Source organism: Primulina tabacum, chromosome 14 (genome assembly GCF_025594145.1).
Source record: "Primulina tabacum isolate GXHZ01 chromosome 14, ASM2559414v2, whole genome shotgun sequence".
Lineage (NCBI taxonomy): Eukaryota > Viridiplantae > Streptophyta > Magnoliopsida > Lamiales > Gesneriaceae > Primulina > Primulina tabacum.
The window spans coordinates 36,980,792-37,002,587 of record NC_134563.1 but is presented as its reverse complement, the minus strand read 5'-3'; the positions used below and the strand labels follow the sequence as shown (position 1 = coordinate 37,002,587).

Genomic DNA, 21,796 nt, shown 5'->3' with positions numbered 1-21,796 from the left:
AAACTCACACCCCATGCCATCCTTTCGCTCGATTGATCAAACCATCTTGCCCATATGAGTTCGCACAGTTCCAGACCACAGCTCAGCCCCCTCCAGGGTCTGGTCCAGAGTTAGGAAGGGTGCTTGCACCGTTGGGACGCTCACATCTCCTGAACCCAGCACTCCTCACTCTCGGCTGTCAAGGTTCCCACCTAAACTTCAAAAACCATCGACCCTACTCACCAACAAGGGCAGATCGCGGCCCCAGCCTCCATGACAGCACCTAGCCCCTTTCGCACAGCCCCTTAACAGCTTGAACATGGCAGCCCTTTACACACACACACCAGAAAAGACGTGAACACACTCAAAAGAAACAAGACACACAGGAAACCGAAAAGATCTTTCATGGGAATGCTTAGATCGAAACTTTTTATGCATGAACACCATCATCAGTACTTAGGACGTGTATGATGCAGAAAAATGGTACAAAGCGTGCCTGATAAATGTAACAACGTGAGGAGGAAGAAGAGAGAAGCGCCGGAGATCTTTGGATGCAAGAACAAGAAAAAACCGTGGCCTTCAGCTGGTGATGGTTGCTGAAAACGAGAGTGACAGCAGCTGGGGGAGGGTGTCGGCTGCTGGGAAGATTAGGTTTAGGTTAAAAATGGGTTTTAGGGTTAATTAGTATTATTTAAATAGTTATCAAATAACTAATGGGCCTTAATTAATAATTAAAACTAAATAAAATATTTTAGGCCCAACAACCTTAAAAGTAGGCCCATTAAATCCAAACAATCTCCCGAAAAATATTTCATGTTGAAAAGATTTTGAAAATATTAGCCGAAACCTTAAAAAGTCCCCCGATTCGATCAAATTTGCGTACCGTTAAAAATAAAAAAAATTGCGGTAAAGATATCCAATAAAATCCCATTTTTGAAAAATCCACTTAAAAGTGTCTAAAAATAATTTATAAAAATAAATCGTAAAATAAAGATAATTTTCTTGAAAATTCTCCGGTCTCCGTTCTTCGTTCGAGTGCGAAATGCATCTAGAAACCCTAATGCATGTACTTTTAAAATTTCGTGAAATAAATCCTAACATGCATGAATTATGCATTAAATGCATAAAATAATTAAACACATAATTTAGAATAAAATCATAGATAGCATGAACTTTAAATAAATCGTGAATTAAACACAAATTCATGGAATAAATATGTATTTAAATGCTTTAAAATAATTTTAACAAAATACCGAAGAATTTAATAAATTGCATGCATGTGGTTCTCGTGGTCCTTCAGATTTTTTTTTTTTGGGACGTTACAATCTTCCTCCCTTAAATTGAATTTCGTCCCCGAAATTCGGTTATCCTTGGTAGTCAAAAAGTTTAGACTTAGTTCTAGTATCCCAATAGTCAATACTTCCGCGACGCTACTCTGATAAAATAATAAATCTTAAGATGTCCATATGTCTCCTCGGTCCCGATAAACTCTGCCTTCAACTTATAACGACCCATGGTGACCTAATTTCATTTTTCTATAACCTCGAATTTCAACTTTTTTCAAACTTCCCAATATTAGAAATGACAGTCCGAATTTTCATTGCGTCTTACTTTTCTTATACTATACCCATAATGTTCATTGATCTATTACATTTGTATTTATGCAGTTCACCCTAATAAATTTTAACACCAAAATTTACTGATCGATTCATATCCTCGATAATACACTCCAAATTTAAACTTTATCTCAACCTTATAATAATATTAGCCTAAGATCCTTGAATCGAATCTTTATCTTACGACATCAATCTTACTTAACTTTACTATTTACAAGTACATCCCAAATATTAAATCTTTGCAAATCTTAAACCTTGAGTAATAATAATCCATAAACCCAAAATATACCATATCGATCTCTTACCTAAATAATAAAATCCTTCTAGCCTCAATTACATGTTTAAACTATTTCCTTTCCAATTACAATATAGTTGAGGCCTAAGGCCCCTTGGATTTTCCTCATTGAAACGAATGTCACAATCTTACGTATCCTCAATGCTTAATACATACTAGCGTATAAAACTTATTAAGTCATCCCATGGTAGCCTTAGAATAATTTTAATAAATCAACTTCACTTATAACCCGTAGAGTTCTAGAATCCCCATATCAAGGTTTTAGATTTCTTACTCGATAAAAATCTTAACATTCGTCCATTGATAACTTATGTTGAACACAACTAATTCTCTTTTATTTTTATTTCACCCAAAATTTTCGTATGACTACATATCCCCTAAATTTGAAATTCAAACTTACGCAACCCAAATAGTGTTGGATAACATAATTCCAACGCACATATTCACTTATTCTCAAGTTTCTTCATGACTTACAAAAATTCTTCAAGACAAGGTGTTTATCTCAATTCTTACATGCGTCTATCAAATAACCTAACCATCAATCATACCCAAGTTTCTAGAAAAAATTTAAATTCCCACAAGGTATAATCTTAACTGATAAGATCATGAGTAAAACTTATGATATATCAAACTTTAAGCTCCCAAAAATAAGTTAACTTACTGTCTAATCTTTTAACTTAACTAATCGATCAACTTTACCTTATATCGTCTTCACATTAAATTATTAATTTGCCACAACATTAATTCACCAACGCTTAAATTTTTAAGCCCAAGATTGATTCATCCTACAATGTCCTTGATTAACATTCCCTATAATATTATAACTCAGATATCTAAAAGTTCTAAATTTACTTCAAGCCTAAATCACCGAAAATTCCTATCATTTAAATCATTCAGTTCTCACTTACTGCTAACTAAGTCCCAAAATTTCTCAAAATTGTAAAATTAATTCTTACTTTCCTCGAATATTATCCAATTGTCCTTAATACCAAAAATTCAGCAATTACCCATAAGTCCTAGGTGTTCCTAATTTCATTTTATAGGTTTTCCGTATCATAAAGCTCAAAAATTTTAAACTTATTCAACCGAAAATCAACTCCTCTATCTTCGAAAAATTACTGATTTGACCCATGTGTTCTTCAAAAGTTCGAATTTAATCCTCAAAAATTTAGAATTTGCAATTTGGCCCTTAAAGTCCTCGAAAATTACATTTTTGGCCCTATGACTCTTCGATTTGCATTTTTTTTATCGCCATAAAAATTTTCGATTTCAGTCTCATTAAACTTTAAAATTCCCAAAACTCAGAATTTAATCCCAAAATTCGGTTAATTCAAAAATAGCCCCTTAGAATTTTATTTTTGCACTTAAGTCCTCAATTATTGGTTATTACAATTAGGTCCTTAAAATTCTCAATTCGTGTTATTCAATCCTTAAATCAAAATAGGTAGAACATGCATCCCAAATAAATTCTACGTTTTTATATTTCGAAAGATCGTCGTAATCTTCGAATCATTAATTCTTACATGGAATCCTCAAAAATTTAATTAAACTAGTAACCACGAAACGTCAATATTTTCTTAAAAAATCTACAAGTCCCAAAATCATTCATAATCTTCAAGTTTAACTCATTACCCACGAGCAGAACATCAGTACTACTACCCGAAATTAATATAGTCAATTCATTCCAACCTTTCCCTACGCCCAATTAGCCATAATCTTAATCATGTCCAATTCCACCACAAAACCAGCATACATGAAAATCATATAATTTCTCATTACATGTTGTAACATGCATAAAAATTTTAAAGCATCTAATCCCAAAACTTAAAGCCGGATAAACATGTACTGAAAAACATTTATCATGTAAACATGCATGCGATAACATTAAAACTTTCAAAACATTTAAAACATGTAAACTTACAGACTTGAGGCTTGAAGACTGAGCGGCAGAAGCTGGCGGTGGCACAACCCTATACAGGACCCTTGCTCTGATACCAACTGAAACGTCTTGCTCTTTTTTAAAATTCTACTAGACATTTATTTTTTAAAAAAATAAAAGCTTCGCAATCTCGCAATAACATTTAAAAATGATATTAAATATTTGACAATAAAAATAACGCAGTTTTAAAATTTCCAAACTACTCCAAAATCAAACGTAAACGTAAACGAATAAAAAGCTTAAAATCGTCAACGTATCAAAAGGTTCATCTCCTCTCAAATTTCATAAATCATAATGCGGAAAACATGCGGCCCTCGGGTCGTGTCACCGCACCAGAGCTGCCTACTCAGAGTTCAGTTGATGGATCCATCTACGTGTAACCGCGGTACCCGGCGGCGAGGGACATCAGCGACGGCATTACCCACCCACTGAGCCCGGGCCTTACATGTCATCGTGTCATCGTGTTAGTCACAACTAAATCACTTCCTTCAAAACGTGTCATCATGTTCATCACTTAATTAAAAGAATGCGTATACATAATTTTTTTCCTTTAAACCAAGCATGCACCATAATTATCATAATAGCGTAAAAATCATAAACATGTTGCATAAACATTTAAAATATCATGAATTTGTGCTCAGGGCGCTGCCATGACCAAAATCTCACCCCGGGTGCAAAATGATCATTTTGCCACTGGAAACCCAAAAATTACTATTTCACCCATGGACCTCTAAAATTGACCCGAAGCTTACCAAACTCCTTAAAATATCCCAAAACATAATTAAAAGTATTCCTAGACATAAACCCGAGCCAAAATCAGAACTTAACCGATCCGTTTTAAAACTTGGACCGGGGTCACGGTTTTAACCCGAATCGACTCAAAACTTAATCAAATTTTTCCCAACTTTTTACCACACCTAATATACCTCTAAAAGGCTCTAAAAACACTAAGCTAGCCCCCTTAGACCTTCGAACAAGACCCTTAACAGCTGCTGGAATTTCCAGCAGTTAACAAGCTTGACCTTAAAGGGACCCATGCTCCATAATTCAATCCTAGCTTGCATGACCGACCACCCATCAACCTCTCCTATTCCACATTGACATCTTTCTGGACCCATAAAACTCACGGCCCAATCCCAAGCACACCCTAGCACGCACGCGTTCGGGACACGAGAAACTCACACCCCATGCCATCATTTCGCTCGATTGATCGAACCATCTTGCCCATATGAGTTCGCACAGTTCCAGACCACAGCTCAGCCCCCTCCAGGGTCTGGTCCAGAGTTAGGAAGGGTGCTTGCACCGTTGGGACGCTCACATCTCCTGAACCCAGCACTCCTCACTCTCGGCTGTCAAGGTTCCCACCTAAACTTCAAAAACCATCGACCCTACTCACCAACAAGGGCAGATCGCGGCCCCAGCCTCCATGACAGCACCTAGCCCCTTTCGCACAACCCCTTAACAGCTTGAACATGGCAGCCCTTTACACACACACACCAGAAAAGACGTGAACACACTCAAAAGAAACAAGACACACAGGAAACCGAAAAGATCTTTCATGGGAATGCTTAGATCGAAACTTTTTATGCATGAACACAATCATCAGTACTTAGGACGTGTATGATGCAGAAAAATGGTACAAAGCGTGCCTGGTAAATGTAACAACGTGAGGAGGAAGAAGAGAGAAGCGCCGGAGATCTTTGGATGCAAGAACAAGAAAAAACCGTGGCCTTCAGCTGGTGATGGTTGCTGAAAACGAGAGTGACAACAGCTGGGGGAGGGTGTCGGCTGCTGGGAAGATTAGGTTTAGGTTAAAAATGGGTTTTAGGGTTAATTAGTATTATTTAAATAGTTATCAAATAACTAATGAGCCTTAATTAATAATTAAAACTAAATAAAATATTTTAGGCCCAACAACCTTAAAAGTAGGCTCATTAAATCCAAACACTCTCCCGAAAAATATTTCATGTTGAAAAGATTTTGAAAATATTAGCCGAAACCTTAAAAAGTCCCCCGATTCGATCAAATTTGCGTACCGTTAAAAATAAAAAAAATTGCGGTAAAGATATCCAATAAAATACCATTTTTGAAAAATCCACTTAAAAGTGTCTAAAAATAATTTATAAAAATAAATCGTAAAATAAAGATAATTTTCTTGAAAATTCTCCGGTCTCCGTTCTTCGTTCGAGTGCGAAATGCATCTAAAAACCCTAATCATGTACTTTTAAAATTTCGTGAAATAGATCCTAACATGCATGAATTATGCATTAAATGCATAAAATAATTAAACACATAATTTAGAATAAAATCATAGATATCATGAACTTTAAATAAATCGTGAATTAAACACAAATTCATGGAATAAATATGTATTTAAATGCTTTAAAATAATTTTAACAAAATACCGAAGAATTTAATAAATTGCATGCATGTGGTGCTCGTGGTCCTTCGGATTTTTTTTTTTTTTGGGACGTTACAATATGTAACGAAATACATATTTAAATAAGATTATATGATAAATATCAAATAAAATCTAATAACTCATATAAAAATTATTAAGTATAAATTTTAAACTACCGATATGATTTTCACATAAAAATTTGAAATATAACCAAAAAAATAAACTTGCAAAAAAATGATATTTTTTGTATTTGTTAAATTAGTTAGTTTTAATTCAAAAAAAAATAAATAAATATGTTAAAATATAATATGTAAAAGCTCTAATACTTTCACAGATGTTAATCAATTATCATTATAATTTATATTTAATATAAATATTATGTCATATATTATTTTTTATAGTAGAAAATAACTTTCGTGTCTCATCAAAATATTATCAAAACTAATAAAATAATAAGATTTATTGTTAACTATATATATATATATATATTATGTATTTGTATGTGTTTAGTACTTATATATGTATGTAATTGGACATTTCAAATTATTTGTTTTTTTATTATCAATTTTTTAATATCAAATAGGTCATAGCATTGAATATTTGAAATCATTTGTTTTTTAGTTTTAGAGTTGTATCATGAAAAAATTATATTCAATATTTTTATCACTACTTTACTGTATATTTTTTTTATTTTCTTAAAATTTCATAAATAATTAAAAAAACAAATATATAAACTAAAAATTATAAATCAAAATATCGCATACTACCAAATTTTGTGCATTGAATTTATAAATTTGTCTCACATATACTTTTTTTTTAATAAAATAGCTATTATTATCCATTTTTAAATATTAAATAAAATAGTTATACAATATGTGAGACAGTGAAATTAATTGTTTAACATTTATGCTTTAAATTTATATATTATGATAGCTGATTTTGGAACTGAAATCAAGAAAATTTTTAGTTTTTATTTTGGTTTCATTTTTTTTGAAAACCATGGTAGAGTTTAACTTTAGACCTTTATTAGCTATATCTTAAACATTCTTAGAAGATGTTTCAAATACTACCAAATTTTGTTTATTGAATGTATAAATTTGTTAGATATATAATTTTTTTAAAAAAGTGTTACTAATCTTTAAATTTCTTATTATAGTTAAATTATTGAAACAATAATATTAATATTAAAATATAACTCATAATATTTGATTTAAAAATATTTATCCTCCTACAAACTTTTGACCTTTTGTTTTTAGAATTTATATCATAGACAATTTATTTATATCAGCACTATTATATATAAACACAAACACTCACACTATTATCTGCATGTATTTAGTACTTATATATGTATGTACATTGGATATTTCAAACTATTTATTTTTTATGATCCATTTTTAATATGAAATAGGTCATATTATTGAACATTTGAAATCATTTGTTTTTAAGTTTTAGAGTTGTATCATAGTCAAATTATATGCAATATTTCTATCACCTACTTGACTGTAGATTTTTTTTATTTTATTAAAATTTCAAAAATAATTAAAAAAACATATATATAAATTAAAAATTATAAATTAAAATATCGCATACTACCAAATTTTGTGCATTGAATTTATAAATTTGTCTGACATATAATTTTTTTAAAAAATTGCTATTATTATCCATTTTTAAATATTAAATAAAATAGTTATACAATATGTGAGATGATGAAATTAATTTTTTAACAATAATGTTTTAAATTTATATATTATGAGAGCTGATTTTGGAACTGAAGTCAAAAAAATTTTAGTTCTGATTTTGGTTTCAGTGTTCTTGAAAACCATGTTGAGTTTACCTTAAGACCTTTATTAACTAAATCTTAAACATTCTTGGCAGATATTTCAAATATTACCAAATTTTGTTTATTGAATGTATAATTTGTTTTATAAATAAAATAGAAAGAAATATGACATAATTAAATATCATAATGAAAAAAGATAATTGTAGAAAGTCAAAAGTACAAAACCATAACCATAACCATAAAATGTGGTTAATTAGTATTAATTATTAATTAATAGACTAAGTGTGAAATTACCACATATATTACTTGATAATGAAAATAAGTAAATATGTGAATGGTAATTATGTCTATTTTTTTAAAAAAATAAAATAGAATGAAATATGACATAATTAAATATTATAGTGAAAAAAGATAAAGGGTAGAAAGTCAAAAGAACAAAATCATAACCATAAAATATGGTTAATTAGTATTAATTATTAATAATTAATAGACCAATTGTGAAATTATCGGCATATGTTACTTGATAATGAAAATAAGTAAACATGTGAGGTAATTATGTTCGTTTACGATTGAAAATTTTTTCAAGTATCCACACTTTTATAGGTAACTAGGTAAAGACACGTGCGACGCACGTGAAAATACATTTCTATTATCAATAATTGTTATTAAAGAAATGAGATCAGAAGAGATTAATTTACAAAAAAATTATATATTAATGATTTCATGCTATATTAGTCGATAGAAAATGAGTAATGCTACATGTACAACCAAATTTGTACAATAATTCTTACAATTCAAAAAAATCAATACATAAATTTCATTTATCAAAATCTCATGATAAATTAAATATAAAATCTCATTAGATAATAATAAAATCTCACGATATAATTGTTGTAAATATCGCAGTACGATATATTGGTTGTACCTTTAGCATTATCCGTAGGAAATTCAATGTAATATAATTTGTACTACATGTATTATAAAATGAGTGCAAAAGATATTTGTTTAAATATTTTATGTGTTATAAATCTAAGGTTATTCTTGAATGGAAGGATTTCAATACATTCAAATGTGTTTTTGTTATTTAGAGAAGTAACATCATAAACTTCAAATCCACTCATTTCATGTTTATATAGTAGTATTTCATGTTAATTATGATATTATTTAAGTTCACCCAATAATAATGTTATTTCAGTATTCTACAAATTATATTTATTTTTTGTAAATATTTTAACTTAATCTACAAGCAAATAAAATCAATGAATTTTGGTTATTCTATCTTCTAGACAACTGACAAAATATGATTTAATTAATATTTTATTATATTTATCAAAAAGTGTTCAACTCTTAATGATATAACATATTTATGCAATATGTTATTTAAATACAAAAATTCAAAATTACGATAACATATTTTTTTTATATTTCATACTATATTATTGGAAGTATTAAATTTGTATATATTAATTTTTTTCTGAGAAACTACTCGCATACATAACTCATTCAAAAGATTATAGATTTACAAAATAAAACAAATCATATTCAATTTAATATTTTGTGAAAAATATATGTTCACTAAGCAAATAAAAACAAATAAATTTGACCTTTCTTATTATCAATTATAACTCATAAGGAGAAATATTGAGCAATAATGAATAATTTTTGTAAAAATTTATTCATAATAATTTTAAAAATTTACCTTCGAAGATATGTCATTTCAGATTACATAAATCTATAATTGATTTACTTATATCCATCCTTTATAAAAATACATCTTCGTCAATTGCAAGATCATCAAAGAAGTAATTGTTATAGTTTCTGATCTTTACAAAGACGAAAAATAGTTAAAATTAGTAAAACTGTATGTATTCAATCATATATTGTTAAATTTTAATAATAAACTAACGCTTTGAAAAATATTAGTTGGATTTTTTTATAAAGAAAAATAGATAGAATAAATACTCACGAAATATTTATAAGGTCATCTTGTTGGTCCCACGTGCGAAATTTGAGATAATAAATCCTGAAAATAAAGAATAAACTGGACACCGAGATTTACGTAGAAAACCCCTAAAAATTATTAGGGTAAAAACCACGGGCAAGATGAAAAGAATTCCACTATAATATTTTACGGTGTACAACTCACTCACTGTGTTTCCAAAGAGAACACACACTCTCTTAAGTTGATCATATGAATCTGGTAGACTTTAAAGAAGCTCCGCACGTTCATTTTCCCCTATTTTATGCCCCATGGAAGTGAGTTGGGCAAATAGAGTATTTAGTGTGTTGATATGGTCGGTCATCGATGAGGATTCCGCCATCCGAAGAGTATAAAGCCTTCTCTTTAGGAAAATCATGTTGTGTAGTGACTTGACCTCGTACATCTTTGTCAGAGTATCCCATATAACTTTGGCTGTTTTTATCTCAGAGATACTTGACAAAACTTCGTCGGCTATAGCTAAGTGTAAATTAGCAATATCATTATCATTCATCTTGTTCCACTTTCCATCCTCCGTAATTTCCACCAGTCTATCTCCAATAGCCTCCAAGCAATTCTCCTTTCTTAAAACTGCTTGTATATTTATTTTTCACAGCATAAAATTGCTTTCGTTGAATTTTGCTATCTCGTACCTGCCCGCCATTATGTCTACAACAATTTAGTAGAATGAACAAAATAATCCCGCCTTAATAAAAAAAATCTCAAAAAATCTTTTCTGATGTGGAAGATCAGTCTAGGCTGCAACCACAGAGCATACTCATAATTTTAAGAAATTTTAAAACAAGGCTCTGATACCACTTGTTGGTCCCACGTGCGGAATTTGAGATAATAAATCCAGAAAATAAAGCACCACGGGCAAGATGAAAAGAATTCTACTATAATATTTTACGATGTACAACTCACTCACTGTGCTTCCAAAGAGAACACACACTCTCTTAATACATGAGAACAAACACCTCACAAATATTATAGAACTAATAGAAGAAATAAGAAATTACAAGAAGAAGCTTGTGAATGGGATGGGATACATTGAAATGTCGAATGATGCATCTATTTGCATCATTCCAGTATGAACATTCGCAATTTCTGAAATTCAGTTACCGAACGAAACGTGTTCAAATCGAATTCAAAGAAGGCTGCAACAAATTTCACATTAATGCAAAAATAGAGGATATTCAATATCATGTCCTTACACAAATTATGTTTTTTGTGGAAAAAATTCACTATATTTACAACCAAATAAAACAAAAGAATTTTAGTATTTCAATATTGTACAAACTAATTTTTTTGGGAAAAAATTATTTTCGCTTCATCTATAAACAAATAAAACCCATGATTTTTTGTATTTCAATATTCTCAAATTAATATTTTGCGGAAAACAATATGTTCAATTCATCTACAAGAAAATAAAAACCAAAGAATTTTGGAGTTTTCATCTTTTTGGCAACTTGATCCTTGCCTAGCATACGTAGATTGATAATCTTGACATCATCATAATAATTGATTTTACAAAAACTTCCTCACCAAATTAAAGATAAACGTCTTGCATATATAAAATCATTCAAAAGATTATAAATCTACAAAATAAAATAAATCACATTCAAACAAATATTTTTTGTGAAAAACATTTGTTCACTTCATTTACAAGTAAATAAAAACCAAATAACTATGACTTTGTCTATGGAGAAGTAGTGAGTATTGCTAATGAATAAATTTTATAAAAATTTATTTATCATAATTTTAAAAATTTACATTCAAAGATATATCTTTTAATGTTACAAAAACTATAACTGATTTGTCAATATATATCTCTCATAAAAATAATCATTCGTTAATTGCAAGAATCTCTCATAAAATAATTGTTATAGTTTCTAGCCTTTAAAAAGAGAAAAATATAGTTAAAATTAATACAAATATATTATTCAATCTTATATCGTTAAATTTTCAAAATAAACCAAGGCTTTGAACAATATTAGTTGACTTTCTTTTTGATAAAGAAATATAGATAAAATAAATATCAATGAAATATTTATTAGGATTATCTATATTTATATCTGATCATTCTTGTATCATTTTGTAAATGTAATTAAATATCGAACCTTTTTCATGACACCAACCTTATCAAAACAAAAACAAAATTAGTTTAATTATTTGGCTTCATTAGTTTAATTCTTCATTTTAAAATAATTAATCTCAATGAACGTAAAATAAAATATATTTAACATCATATCGTTATACAAATTAAGTTTTTGTGGAAAAAATATTTTCACTTTATTTACAAGAAAATAAAACAAATTAATCTTACAAATTAACTTTTTTGTGAAAAAATCTACAAATTAAGTTTTTTGTGAAAAAATTCTTTTTCACTTCATCTATAAGCAAATAAAACCAATATATTTTGGTATTTCAATATTTTCAATTTAATATTTTTTGTGAAAAAAGTTTGTTCAATTCATCTAAAAGAAAATAAAAATCAAAGAATTTTAAAGTTTCAGTTTTTTTGGGAACTTGATCATTATCTAACATAAATGTAGTTTGACAATTTTGTCCTTATCATAATAACTGATTTGACAAAAACATCCTCACTAAATTTTTCCTGTATATACAAACTAAGGACAAAGTTGACAATACACAATAGAAAAACTATGACCTTGATTCACACTTTTATAATATGTATAGATAATAATAATAATAATAATAATAATAATATATAGAATAATGAAAATAAATAAACATGCGAAGGATAATTATGTCCGTTCACAATTACAAAATTTTTCAAGTATCCATACTTTTATAGATAAATAAATAGATTAATTATGTTTTATTTTATTCATCAAAGTTCAATTGTGTGATAAATTATATTATTCCACTTCATTTTGTGTAAAAGTATGACGACACTACACACAACATCCACATTTGATTCTCACAATCCCCATCCATCTAATACTTTTATGTCATTCATATCTTTCAATAGATATTGTTATTTGGCTACTATATAGAAAAAAGACCAACAATAAATTGTACTGAAATTCTCATGTTGGTTCACAACATAATCACACAGCAAGAGCACTCATCCAAAAACAAAAAAAAGGGGCACAATACAAGTTAAGATATTTACATCAGTTTCTGAGCTTTAAGTTGACTTGCAACGGATGAAGCTTATGAGTGGTTAGCCCCAATGTATCCACATTTTCTTCTTCCCCATCCTTCAGTCTCCATTCGAATTCTTGCACCAATCTGCCGATAGCCACGCAAGATATAAGCATCGCTTGTAGAGAGCCGGCACACACTCTCTTTCCACCTCCGAAAGCCATTGTTTTGTGCAATTCCATGGTGTCGTCTTTTCCGGTTATAAACCGCTCGGGGATCCATTTTTCGGGAGTTTCCCACACTTTTTCATCCATGTTACATCCGTATAAGTTTATAGCAACCTTCAGATATAATTCCATTCTATGGTTTACGCATAATTACGCAAAAAGTATATATATCAAGAGGTTAAGAAAATTGTGAATAACCTCACTGCCTTCTGGGATATCATAACCTCCTAATTGTGTGTTTGCATTCACGTATCTTAGCGGGACAATAGGAACTGGACTGTGCTTCCTTATTGTTTCATGGAAAACAGCTGCCAAGTAGGGCAGTTGGCACAACTTCTCTTCCTCAAGTTTGTCGAGTCCACATATATCTTGAATTTCCGACAACAAACGACTCTGTTTACATAAAAAAATATCATAGCACAGTCATGTAAAAATACACCAAAACAGAGATATGGTTAGAAGAAATCACAAAAGTCCAATAACCTGGTTCTCGGGATCTTTAGAAAGTTCGTACATAGCCCATTCTGAGGTGACTAATGTAGTATCCGATGCTTCAATAATGGCTTCCCAAAGCAGCATTAGGATTTGTTGTTCGGATAATGTGTTTGCTTCCGATAACAGATAGTCAAGATAACAGTTGAGTTCCTGCCACAATCTTTAATCATTAATTTAATGCAGAGAGCAAAATAGATTTAAGAGACACGGGCAGACAGGGAGAGCCGTGTTCACTCTGAGAAAGAAAGAAAAAATCTAAAAATTAATTGATTCTCTCCCTTTGGAATTCATGATCCATCCTGATTTTAGGTCTTGAATACCTCTCCTGAAGAAATACGTTTCTTCTGCTGCTCGATAAGGGCCTTCATCACAGCTTGCCGGTTGAAATGCATCTGCTGAATTTTATGTTCAAAGCTTTTATTCGGGATCCATTTTAGATATGGGAAAAAATCTCTCCAATCCACCTCGATTGCTCCTTCCATTGGGTCGAGTACCAAAATCTTGAATATCTCCCCTCTAGACAACGTAGAGCCAAGATCCTTCACATAAAGGGAATCCACATCTTCTCCAATAGCCTATGTGGCAAAGAAATTGTTTCTAAAATTTTGGGACTTGGTGAAAACACAATGTTATATCACTCACTGGAAGTGGATGAGCTCACTTGTTTCAGTGATAATCCAAAAAGTTCAGATTGAAATATATTTCTGAAATCAACAGCTTCAAGAGGATGCACGTTCAAATGAGCATGGAACCGATCACAAATGTTCTGTATCATGACATCCCTATGAATACGATGACGTTTCTGCCATAACAATTGTATTTAGTAATAATCACTTGCAACATGAATAACCATACAGGTGACTAGGTGAACACCTTTGACATAACAAACCTGAGCGTTTGGTCCAAGGGTACTCGTAAGTAAATGACGTTTGGCTACCTTGTAAAATTCATTATAGTCACTCATCGCTACTATGCTTTTATCAGACGTGAGGATCTTCAATGCATTTGAAAGCTTTCGTGTAGAGATGGATGTGTGTTTCGTCACCATAGCCTAAAGCAAAATGAAGCATGTGTAAGTAAAATTTTTTTTGGAAACTCGATCTTTTGATATATTTGGTCAAAAAACATGTTATCTATGCTGCCACTATGTTGATTTGAGCTTAGACAATGAAATAAATAAACTAAATTCATCGGCAGCATTATTAGAGCTGTAATCCAACCATCGGAGTTGACATTCCAGATTAGCATCAGAATGAGTACTCCATAAAATAATCTATGACCATATGTTTTTGCACAGGAAGAATTGATTGAACTTGTCCATCTGATGAAATATATGCAACATAACTGTCACTCAGATTCAGCAGCGGAGCCCGAGAAAATGAATCTGGTCATGAGTGATTAATTAATAATCAAGTTTTTACAGCCAGCAGACAAAATCTTAAATGAAAGACAAGTTACACAAAACCAACAGCGCGTATAAGTTTCAAAAGAAATATAACACCTAAAATTCATTTCACTCTTGTCCCTTCTGGTATCTTTACAATGACAAAGCCATTCCATTTCAAGATATTATGATATTAGTTCATCATGCACTGATGAAAGGTCAAGATACAAACATCAAAAGAGATTGGACGACTGCTCTATCGACAAAATTGCACATCAACACTAAAACATCTTAGATTTATGCTCTACCATATATGTAAACTACAAGTTTAATGAGAACCAATATTTGAGAGATAAGGAACTTATATCTACCTCCTTTGCAACATCTGTGGAGTTGAGAACAATCATATTGTTCGAGCCCGTCTTGATAGAATATATAGGACCATATTTCTCAGCCCATTTGGTGAATGTCTTGTGCGGTTTCTTCTCATTTAATTGTAGTAGATTGCCAATTACTGGTAAACCTGGCACCTCTGCATTGGGTTTGCTAGTCTTTAATTTCCTACGTAATGTATAACGAAACAAAATATATACCGATACGAGTGTTTTCACCATTATTGTCTCACTTACTACGCAAAGACTAAACAAGGTTTAATGAAGTTTTTGCATTAACAGGAACTCATGATTCTTGTACTGAGGAAAGACACATGATTTTTACAAGAATAATGCTAGTGATATTTGAGAAGCTAATCACCATTGAAGTGGTTCCAATATTCTTAATTTCAGGACATATCTTCTCTCTGATTAAATGATCGTTGGTACCTTAACTGATTAATCAGATCACAATTAGTTCAAATCATTGAACAAATATAAATGAAAAATGTCATCATAAAATGCATCGAGCTTGAAGGGCAAAAATCTCGCACCACTCAGTCTCTAATATACGTCTAAATCACTGCATTAACTTTTGAAGTGAAATTAATAAAAAGCTTAAATGAATATAATTGTAACCAAAATTTACTAAATCATCACTAACTAAAACCCACGATCCTTCCCATTACAAAGTAAATCAACCGTTAAATATTTAAAAAAAGAAAAGAAAAGAAAAGACTTACGGGGTGGAGGAAGGTGGCCAGAAGATCTTTTCTTTAGATCATTCACATATTCTCTGATGAAAAACAAAGTAATCCCACCAACAGCAATAGCTGGACCACCAATCGCAGCTCCCAAAGGCAGAGCTTGAAGATTCAGAAGCGTATCCATTCAACCCAGATACTCTTTTTTCAAGATTTCAGTAAAATTTATCTCAGTTTCTGCGAAATTTATTGAGCCATTGATGCTCCTGATAATATGCTGAAGGAAAACAACTCAGAAAACGATAAAAGGAAATCATATGTCATACAATTAAACTAAAACTGATAAAAGAGGCATTGGCTCTCCAGACAAAGAAGACGGCACCACCCTTTGTCGTTTCTTGAATTTGGACAGTCGAGGGAATTGTGCTCGTGGGCTTAATCATGGCAAAGAATTATGATGTCCACTTTGGCATATATTTTATTATATACAGGAAACATTACACGTTCGCATAATATGATCTCCATTAAGGATATAAACAATCCAAATCAAACCAAACCAAATAGTATCAGGCTTGAGCTTGGTTTGTTTAAGATTGTTTGAGGCTCGAGTTCGAGCTCGATTAGAGCTTTTTTTATCAGGCTCGAGCTTGGTTTGTCTTGAAATTACCAAGCTCGGGAAAAGCTCGAGCTCGGCTCGTTAAAAGCTCGTTTAGCATGTTAATCAAGCCAGACTCGAGCTTGATTCATTAACAGCTCGTTTAGCATGTTTAACAAGCATGACTTGAGCTCAGTTCGTTTTCGAGCTCGTAAAGCATAAAATTGAGCTCGAGTTTGAGCTTGATTCGAGCTTGTTAAAAATTAAATATATCTATAAACTAATTTTAAATCAGACATAAAAACGTAAATTCATTATTAAATAACCAAAACGACACAAATAAGAGCTAAAAAACATAAATCAATATATATTGAACATTCCAAAATAATACATCTAGAATATTCATCATAGACTGATGTCACCATATAAATAACAATGAAATAATTTCACCCCTTTAATACTTCAACTAAGTCTGTTGAGAAAGTAGGGAGGACGTCAAAGAATCCATTAAAATCAGGAATTACAAAATCATCTCCAATAACAACTAGTCAAGTATCATGCAAAGTTCATAATAACATTAATACTAATATTTTTATTTGTCTTGTGTTCAATTCTTTCCATTGACATTAGTACTAATATTTTTATTTGTCAACTCAACAAATGAGTCAAATTCAAGCTTACGAGCCACCTAAACGAGCCGAGCTCGAACTCGAGCTCGCGAACATATTATCAAACATGTTTGCGAGCTCACGAGCCGAATATCTTTAGGCTTGAGCTTGGTTTGATTAATTTTCGAGCTCAAAATCGAGCTTGAGCTTGACTTGATATGATTAACAAACGAACTCAAACGAGCTTTTTATCGAACCGAGCTTCGAATAGCTCGCAAACGGCTTGGTTCATTTACATCCCTAAATTCTCCACCGGCACCGAGGAGCCTTGCTTAAAATCTGGGTTCCTTAGATTTATGGTAATATTAGTGTATTGACGTATGTTTTGTGTGCTTGTATAATATTTTTATAATTTATTTAATTTATATTTAAATAAGAATCAAAATGTAAATATAAGATCTAGTGAGAGACTAACTTCAAATTTGATATATAAATTAAAAAAATAAATGAAAAAGGGAAAAAGAGATCACAGACTATTGAACTTACACAATTTGATATTTTAAAAACAAAGATTCTATCTATTAAACTATATGTTAATTACATTAAAATTTTAACTCTTTATTAATGTGTATAATTATTAAAACAGACAATAATACTAAAAATTAGTTACTCTGAATGTATGAAACTTATTAATATAATACAAATGTCTGCACCTATTTTTATTTATGGTTCGCTGCTTATATCAGTTTTTTAAATTGCCCTCCTTACTTTCAATTTTTTTAGTTTTCACTCCTCAATTTAACAAAGTGTTCTTTAAATAGCAAGTCTCTTGTGAGTCGATCTTACGAATCTTTATCTGTGAGACGGGTTAACTCTATCAATATTCACAATAAAAAATAATATTCTTAGCATAAAAAGTAATATATTTTCATGGATGACCCAAATAAGAGATCTGTCTCACAAAATACGACTTATGAGACCGTATCACACAAGTTTTTGCTCAATTTTAAAACATAAATTCATACTTGAAATTGTGCAATCGCTGGTGATTATAAACACAATTTCTTTTTTTATTTTTTGAAATAGTGAAGAGTTTTATATTATTATTATAATAGTATCCATTAATTTTCTTAATTATCAGAAACTTGAGTAACCTCTACCATGACATAACTCAAAGTACCCGATTTTAAGCTAATATTTCTAAATTTAATGTAATGGTACCTAATTATAAGAAAATAGTATGCTAATTTGACAATTGTTGGTGAGTATGAACCTAAAACATTGGTTTGAAGTAGTGCAAATTGTCTTATCGTTGATGGTGTAAAATATTACCCTCTAACTATCCACATCAGTAGAGATTATAATGGGATGAGTTTGACCAAATCCGAGACCAAACTCGTCGGTTTATTTTATCCTATCCATGTGGGCATTGCCCCCACGATAGGATGGATAGCCAAATGACCCATTTTTTTTGAAATTGTATGTGTGACAAGATCTTACCCGTTGAAATGAAGTGAGGATAGTGCCCACATAGATAGAATCTCATTAACCAAACTCGCCTCACCCCGAACCTGTCTTAAACGCGGGATCTGCCAAAATTATATATATATATAAAATAATGATTACAATTCCTTCTTCAGCTTGTTTGGCCACAACTTGTTTAATATTTTGCAGAATCATTCAGAGAAAAGACAAATCAACTCATAATTTATCAGAAAAACTATGTAAGTATTCAATTATACATATGTCACATTCAAATAGGCCTTGGGGTAAATGTAAAATTAGTTTATTTAACTAGGCCATAGAAACACGATATTATGCAAAAGTGAGACAGCTTTCTCCGCTGATAATGCTCGATTAACTCTTTCGCCTACCTTGCAGGTATTGGCCACCTCATAAGCTTTCTCCGCTGCTCGTCGAGCCTCTTGAAAGGTTAATGAAAACTTGGTAAACCTTCTAGCTACAAGATGGAAACATACCCTAGAAATCCCATTTAAAAAATCCATGAGAAGATTAAGCCCAGTACCACCTTATCCATCACGCACTAATTAAGCTGATAAATAACACTGGAGAATGGCAGTGGAACATGAAAATTTTACCTGAACAACGTTAAGCACTCCTGAGTGGTTAACAACAACAGGAGAAACGGGAGAGATTGTGCTCTGAGTGCTAGGCACATCAAGAATTCCATTTTGCCAATGGCTTGATTGAGTTTCTCCATTCCTGAAAGTGTACAATATGAGCCCGTCTTTTGCCCTCATGCCAAGCACTTTCATAACGGCGGCCATTTGAGTAGAAATAGACCTCGAACCCATGCATAGTACCTAATTGAACGTAATGCATCTGACTATTATCGACGATTATCACCAATTAAGAAAGTAATTTGAAGGATTAGATTTTGTTAGGATCGTGTCTCACACTTGGGTAAGCAACCGATGAAGCTATTCTTTAGCTAAATGATTAGTCGAGTAAGCTTATATTAAAGTGCAGAAATAATTCGAGACGATATATAAAAAATAATAAATAATAATATTATCGACGTTAGGGATACACACACAAAAATGATAGACTTAAAATCCGCCAATTATTTTCGTTTAATCAAAATTATTTTCACCCCAAATTTCGCTATTATTATTTATATTTTCATGCCGATGTTGTAAATTTTATTAAAATTTTCATTATAATATTTTGAGCATTGTTATTATAATCATCAATCAGCATCACCATCAAATCATTGTTACAATGTTATCAAATTAATTTTAATAATTTTCAAATATATTTCAATTTTTGACAATTTTAATCATTTATCACATCAATGCCACATAGCCTCATGGAAAAAAGGACTCAAATTATTAAAAATACAAAGATAAAGTGGTTGACTAAAATTTAACAGCGTAAAAGAAAAAATTGCAAAAAATAAAAATAAAAATACAAAAGTAAAATATAATATTCTTTTAATTTATTCATCTTTTTCCAATTGCATTCTCCACTACTCCCAATATCTGAACTGATATAGAGCACATATATATGGTAAAAGAATTTTATAGATTCAGATAATTATTTGTAGATTATAAATATTTTTAAAAATTATTTTACTTAATTTTCAACTGACGGCATACCTACTATTATCATATTATACATATAGCCCCCATTAAGAAATAGTTCCAGTAACAGTAAGGCTGCATGTGGATCTGAGGCCGGCTGTCGCCGAAGCTCCGGCCCCCTCTCTGACACACAGGCCACTTCATTGATAAATTTTAAGATAGCGATTGTAATTTCGAATTTTTTAAATCACTTTTTGAGCTGATGTAAATGCTCCCTAAATTGTTTAAAGTGCTTTAATTAAATATACATTAAAATCGGATCACGAAATTATACATCCATCCATTTACATAAAAATGTTTTCTCAGGCGGTCAAGAATTTTAAAGAAGGCAATGATTGACCATTTACTCGTTTAATCATGCATGGCTCGATTTTGTTTGCTTTAATAATATAACATAAATGCTGTGTTAACATTAATCTACCGTCCCCTTTACCATTATCTCATTTTTTTATTCGATAGTACTAATCTTCTTTGACTTCCTTTTAAGAGTTAAGACCTATTCTGCTTGGTAAAAAACACCTCATTCATGCAAACAATGTATATACAAACCAGTTTTCATGGGCATGGAGTTGATGAAATATGTGAATGTTGGGCTAGTGATTGTTAATTGTCTCACATCGGTTGGATAAATAACTTGAGAGTTGTATATATGGGCTTGGACAATCCTCTCCCCTTAGCTAGCTTTTGGGGTTGAGTTAGGTTCAAGTTCCAATCTTAACATGGTATCAGAGCCCGGATTCCACCGTTATGTGTTGGACTGCCTATAATTAGGAGACCCGTTCTGCCCATAATTGGGTCATTTGTAAACTCCAGATGTTCATTCCTGGGCGTGAGAGGGGTGTGTTAATGGTCCCACATCTGTTGGATAAATAACCTGAGAGTTGTATATATGGGCTTGGACAATCCTCCCCCTTGAGCTAGCTTTTGGGATTGAGTTAGGTCCAAATTCCAATCTTAACAGTGATCATGAGTTTGATTATACACCTTTTCGGATGAGTATGTTGTATAAAAAATTTTCAATGCGATTTACCTAGTTATCCATGATTTACAGGCTACTGCATTAGCCCAGATCACTTATAGGGCACTAAATAATAACTCTTCCGGGTTCCTACAACATAAATATATAAATATATCCAAACCATAAGAGTACTGAGTTTGATGAAATACATTTCACTATCTTTTAACCCATTTTTTACGAGTCTTCTT

The 21,796-nt window shown here is 31.1% G+C and overlaps 1 protein-coding gene across 2 annotated transcripts; it reads right to left on the bottom strand.

The window, feature by feature from the left end:
- Positions 1-12,975: 12,975 nt before the first annotated feature.
- Positions 12,976-16,743, bottom strand: LOC142525355 (ent-kaurene oxidase-like). 2 transcript variants are annotated; one of them, XM_075629629.1, is made up of 9 exons: positions 16,610-16,742; positions 16,323-16,520; positions 15,580-15,740; positions 14,714-14,875; positions 14,486-14,626; positions 14,145-14,399; positions 13,813-13,974; positions 13,528-13,722; positions 12,976-13,443 (listed from the first exon to the last, which is right to left on the bottom strand). In XM_075629629.1, the coding sequence occupies exons 2-9, from the start codon at positions 16,468-16,470 to the stop codon at positions 13,132-13,134; spliced, it is 1,536 nt and encodes a 511-aa protein (XP_075485744.1). In that variant the 5' UTR covers positions 16,471-16,520; positions 16,610-16,742; the 3' UTR covers positions 12,976-13,131. The 2 variants fall into 2 exon arrangements, with proteins under 2 accessions (XP_075485744.1, XP_075485743.1); XM_075629628.1 differs by having other exon boundaries at positions 16,323-16,743.
- Positions 16,744-21,796: the final 5,053 nt, after the last annotated feature.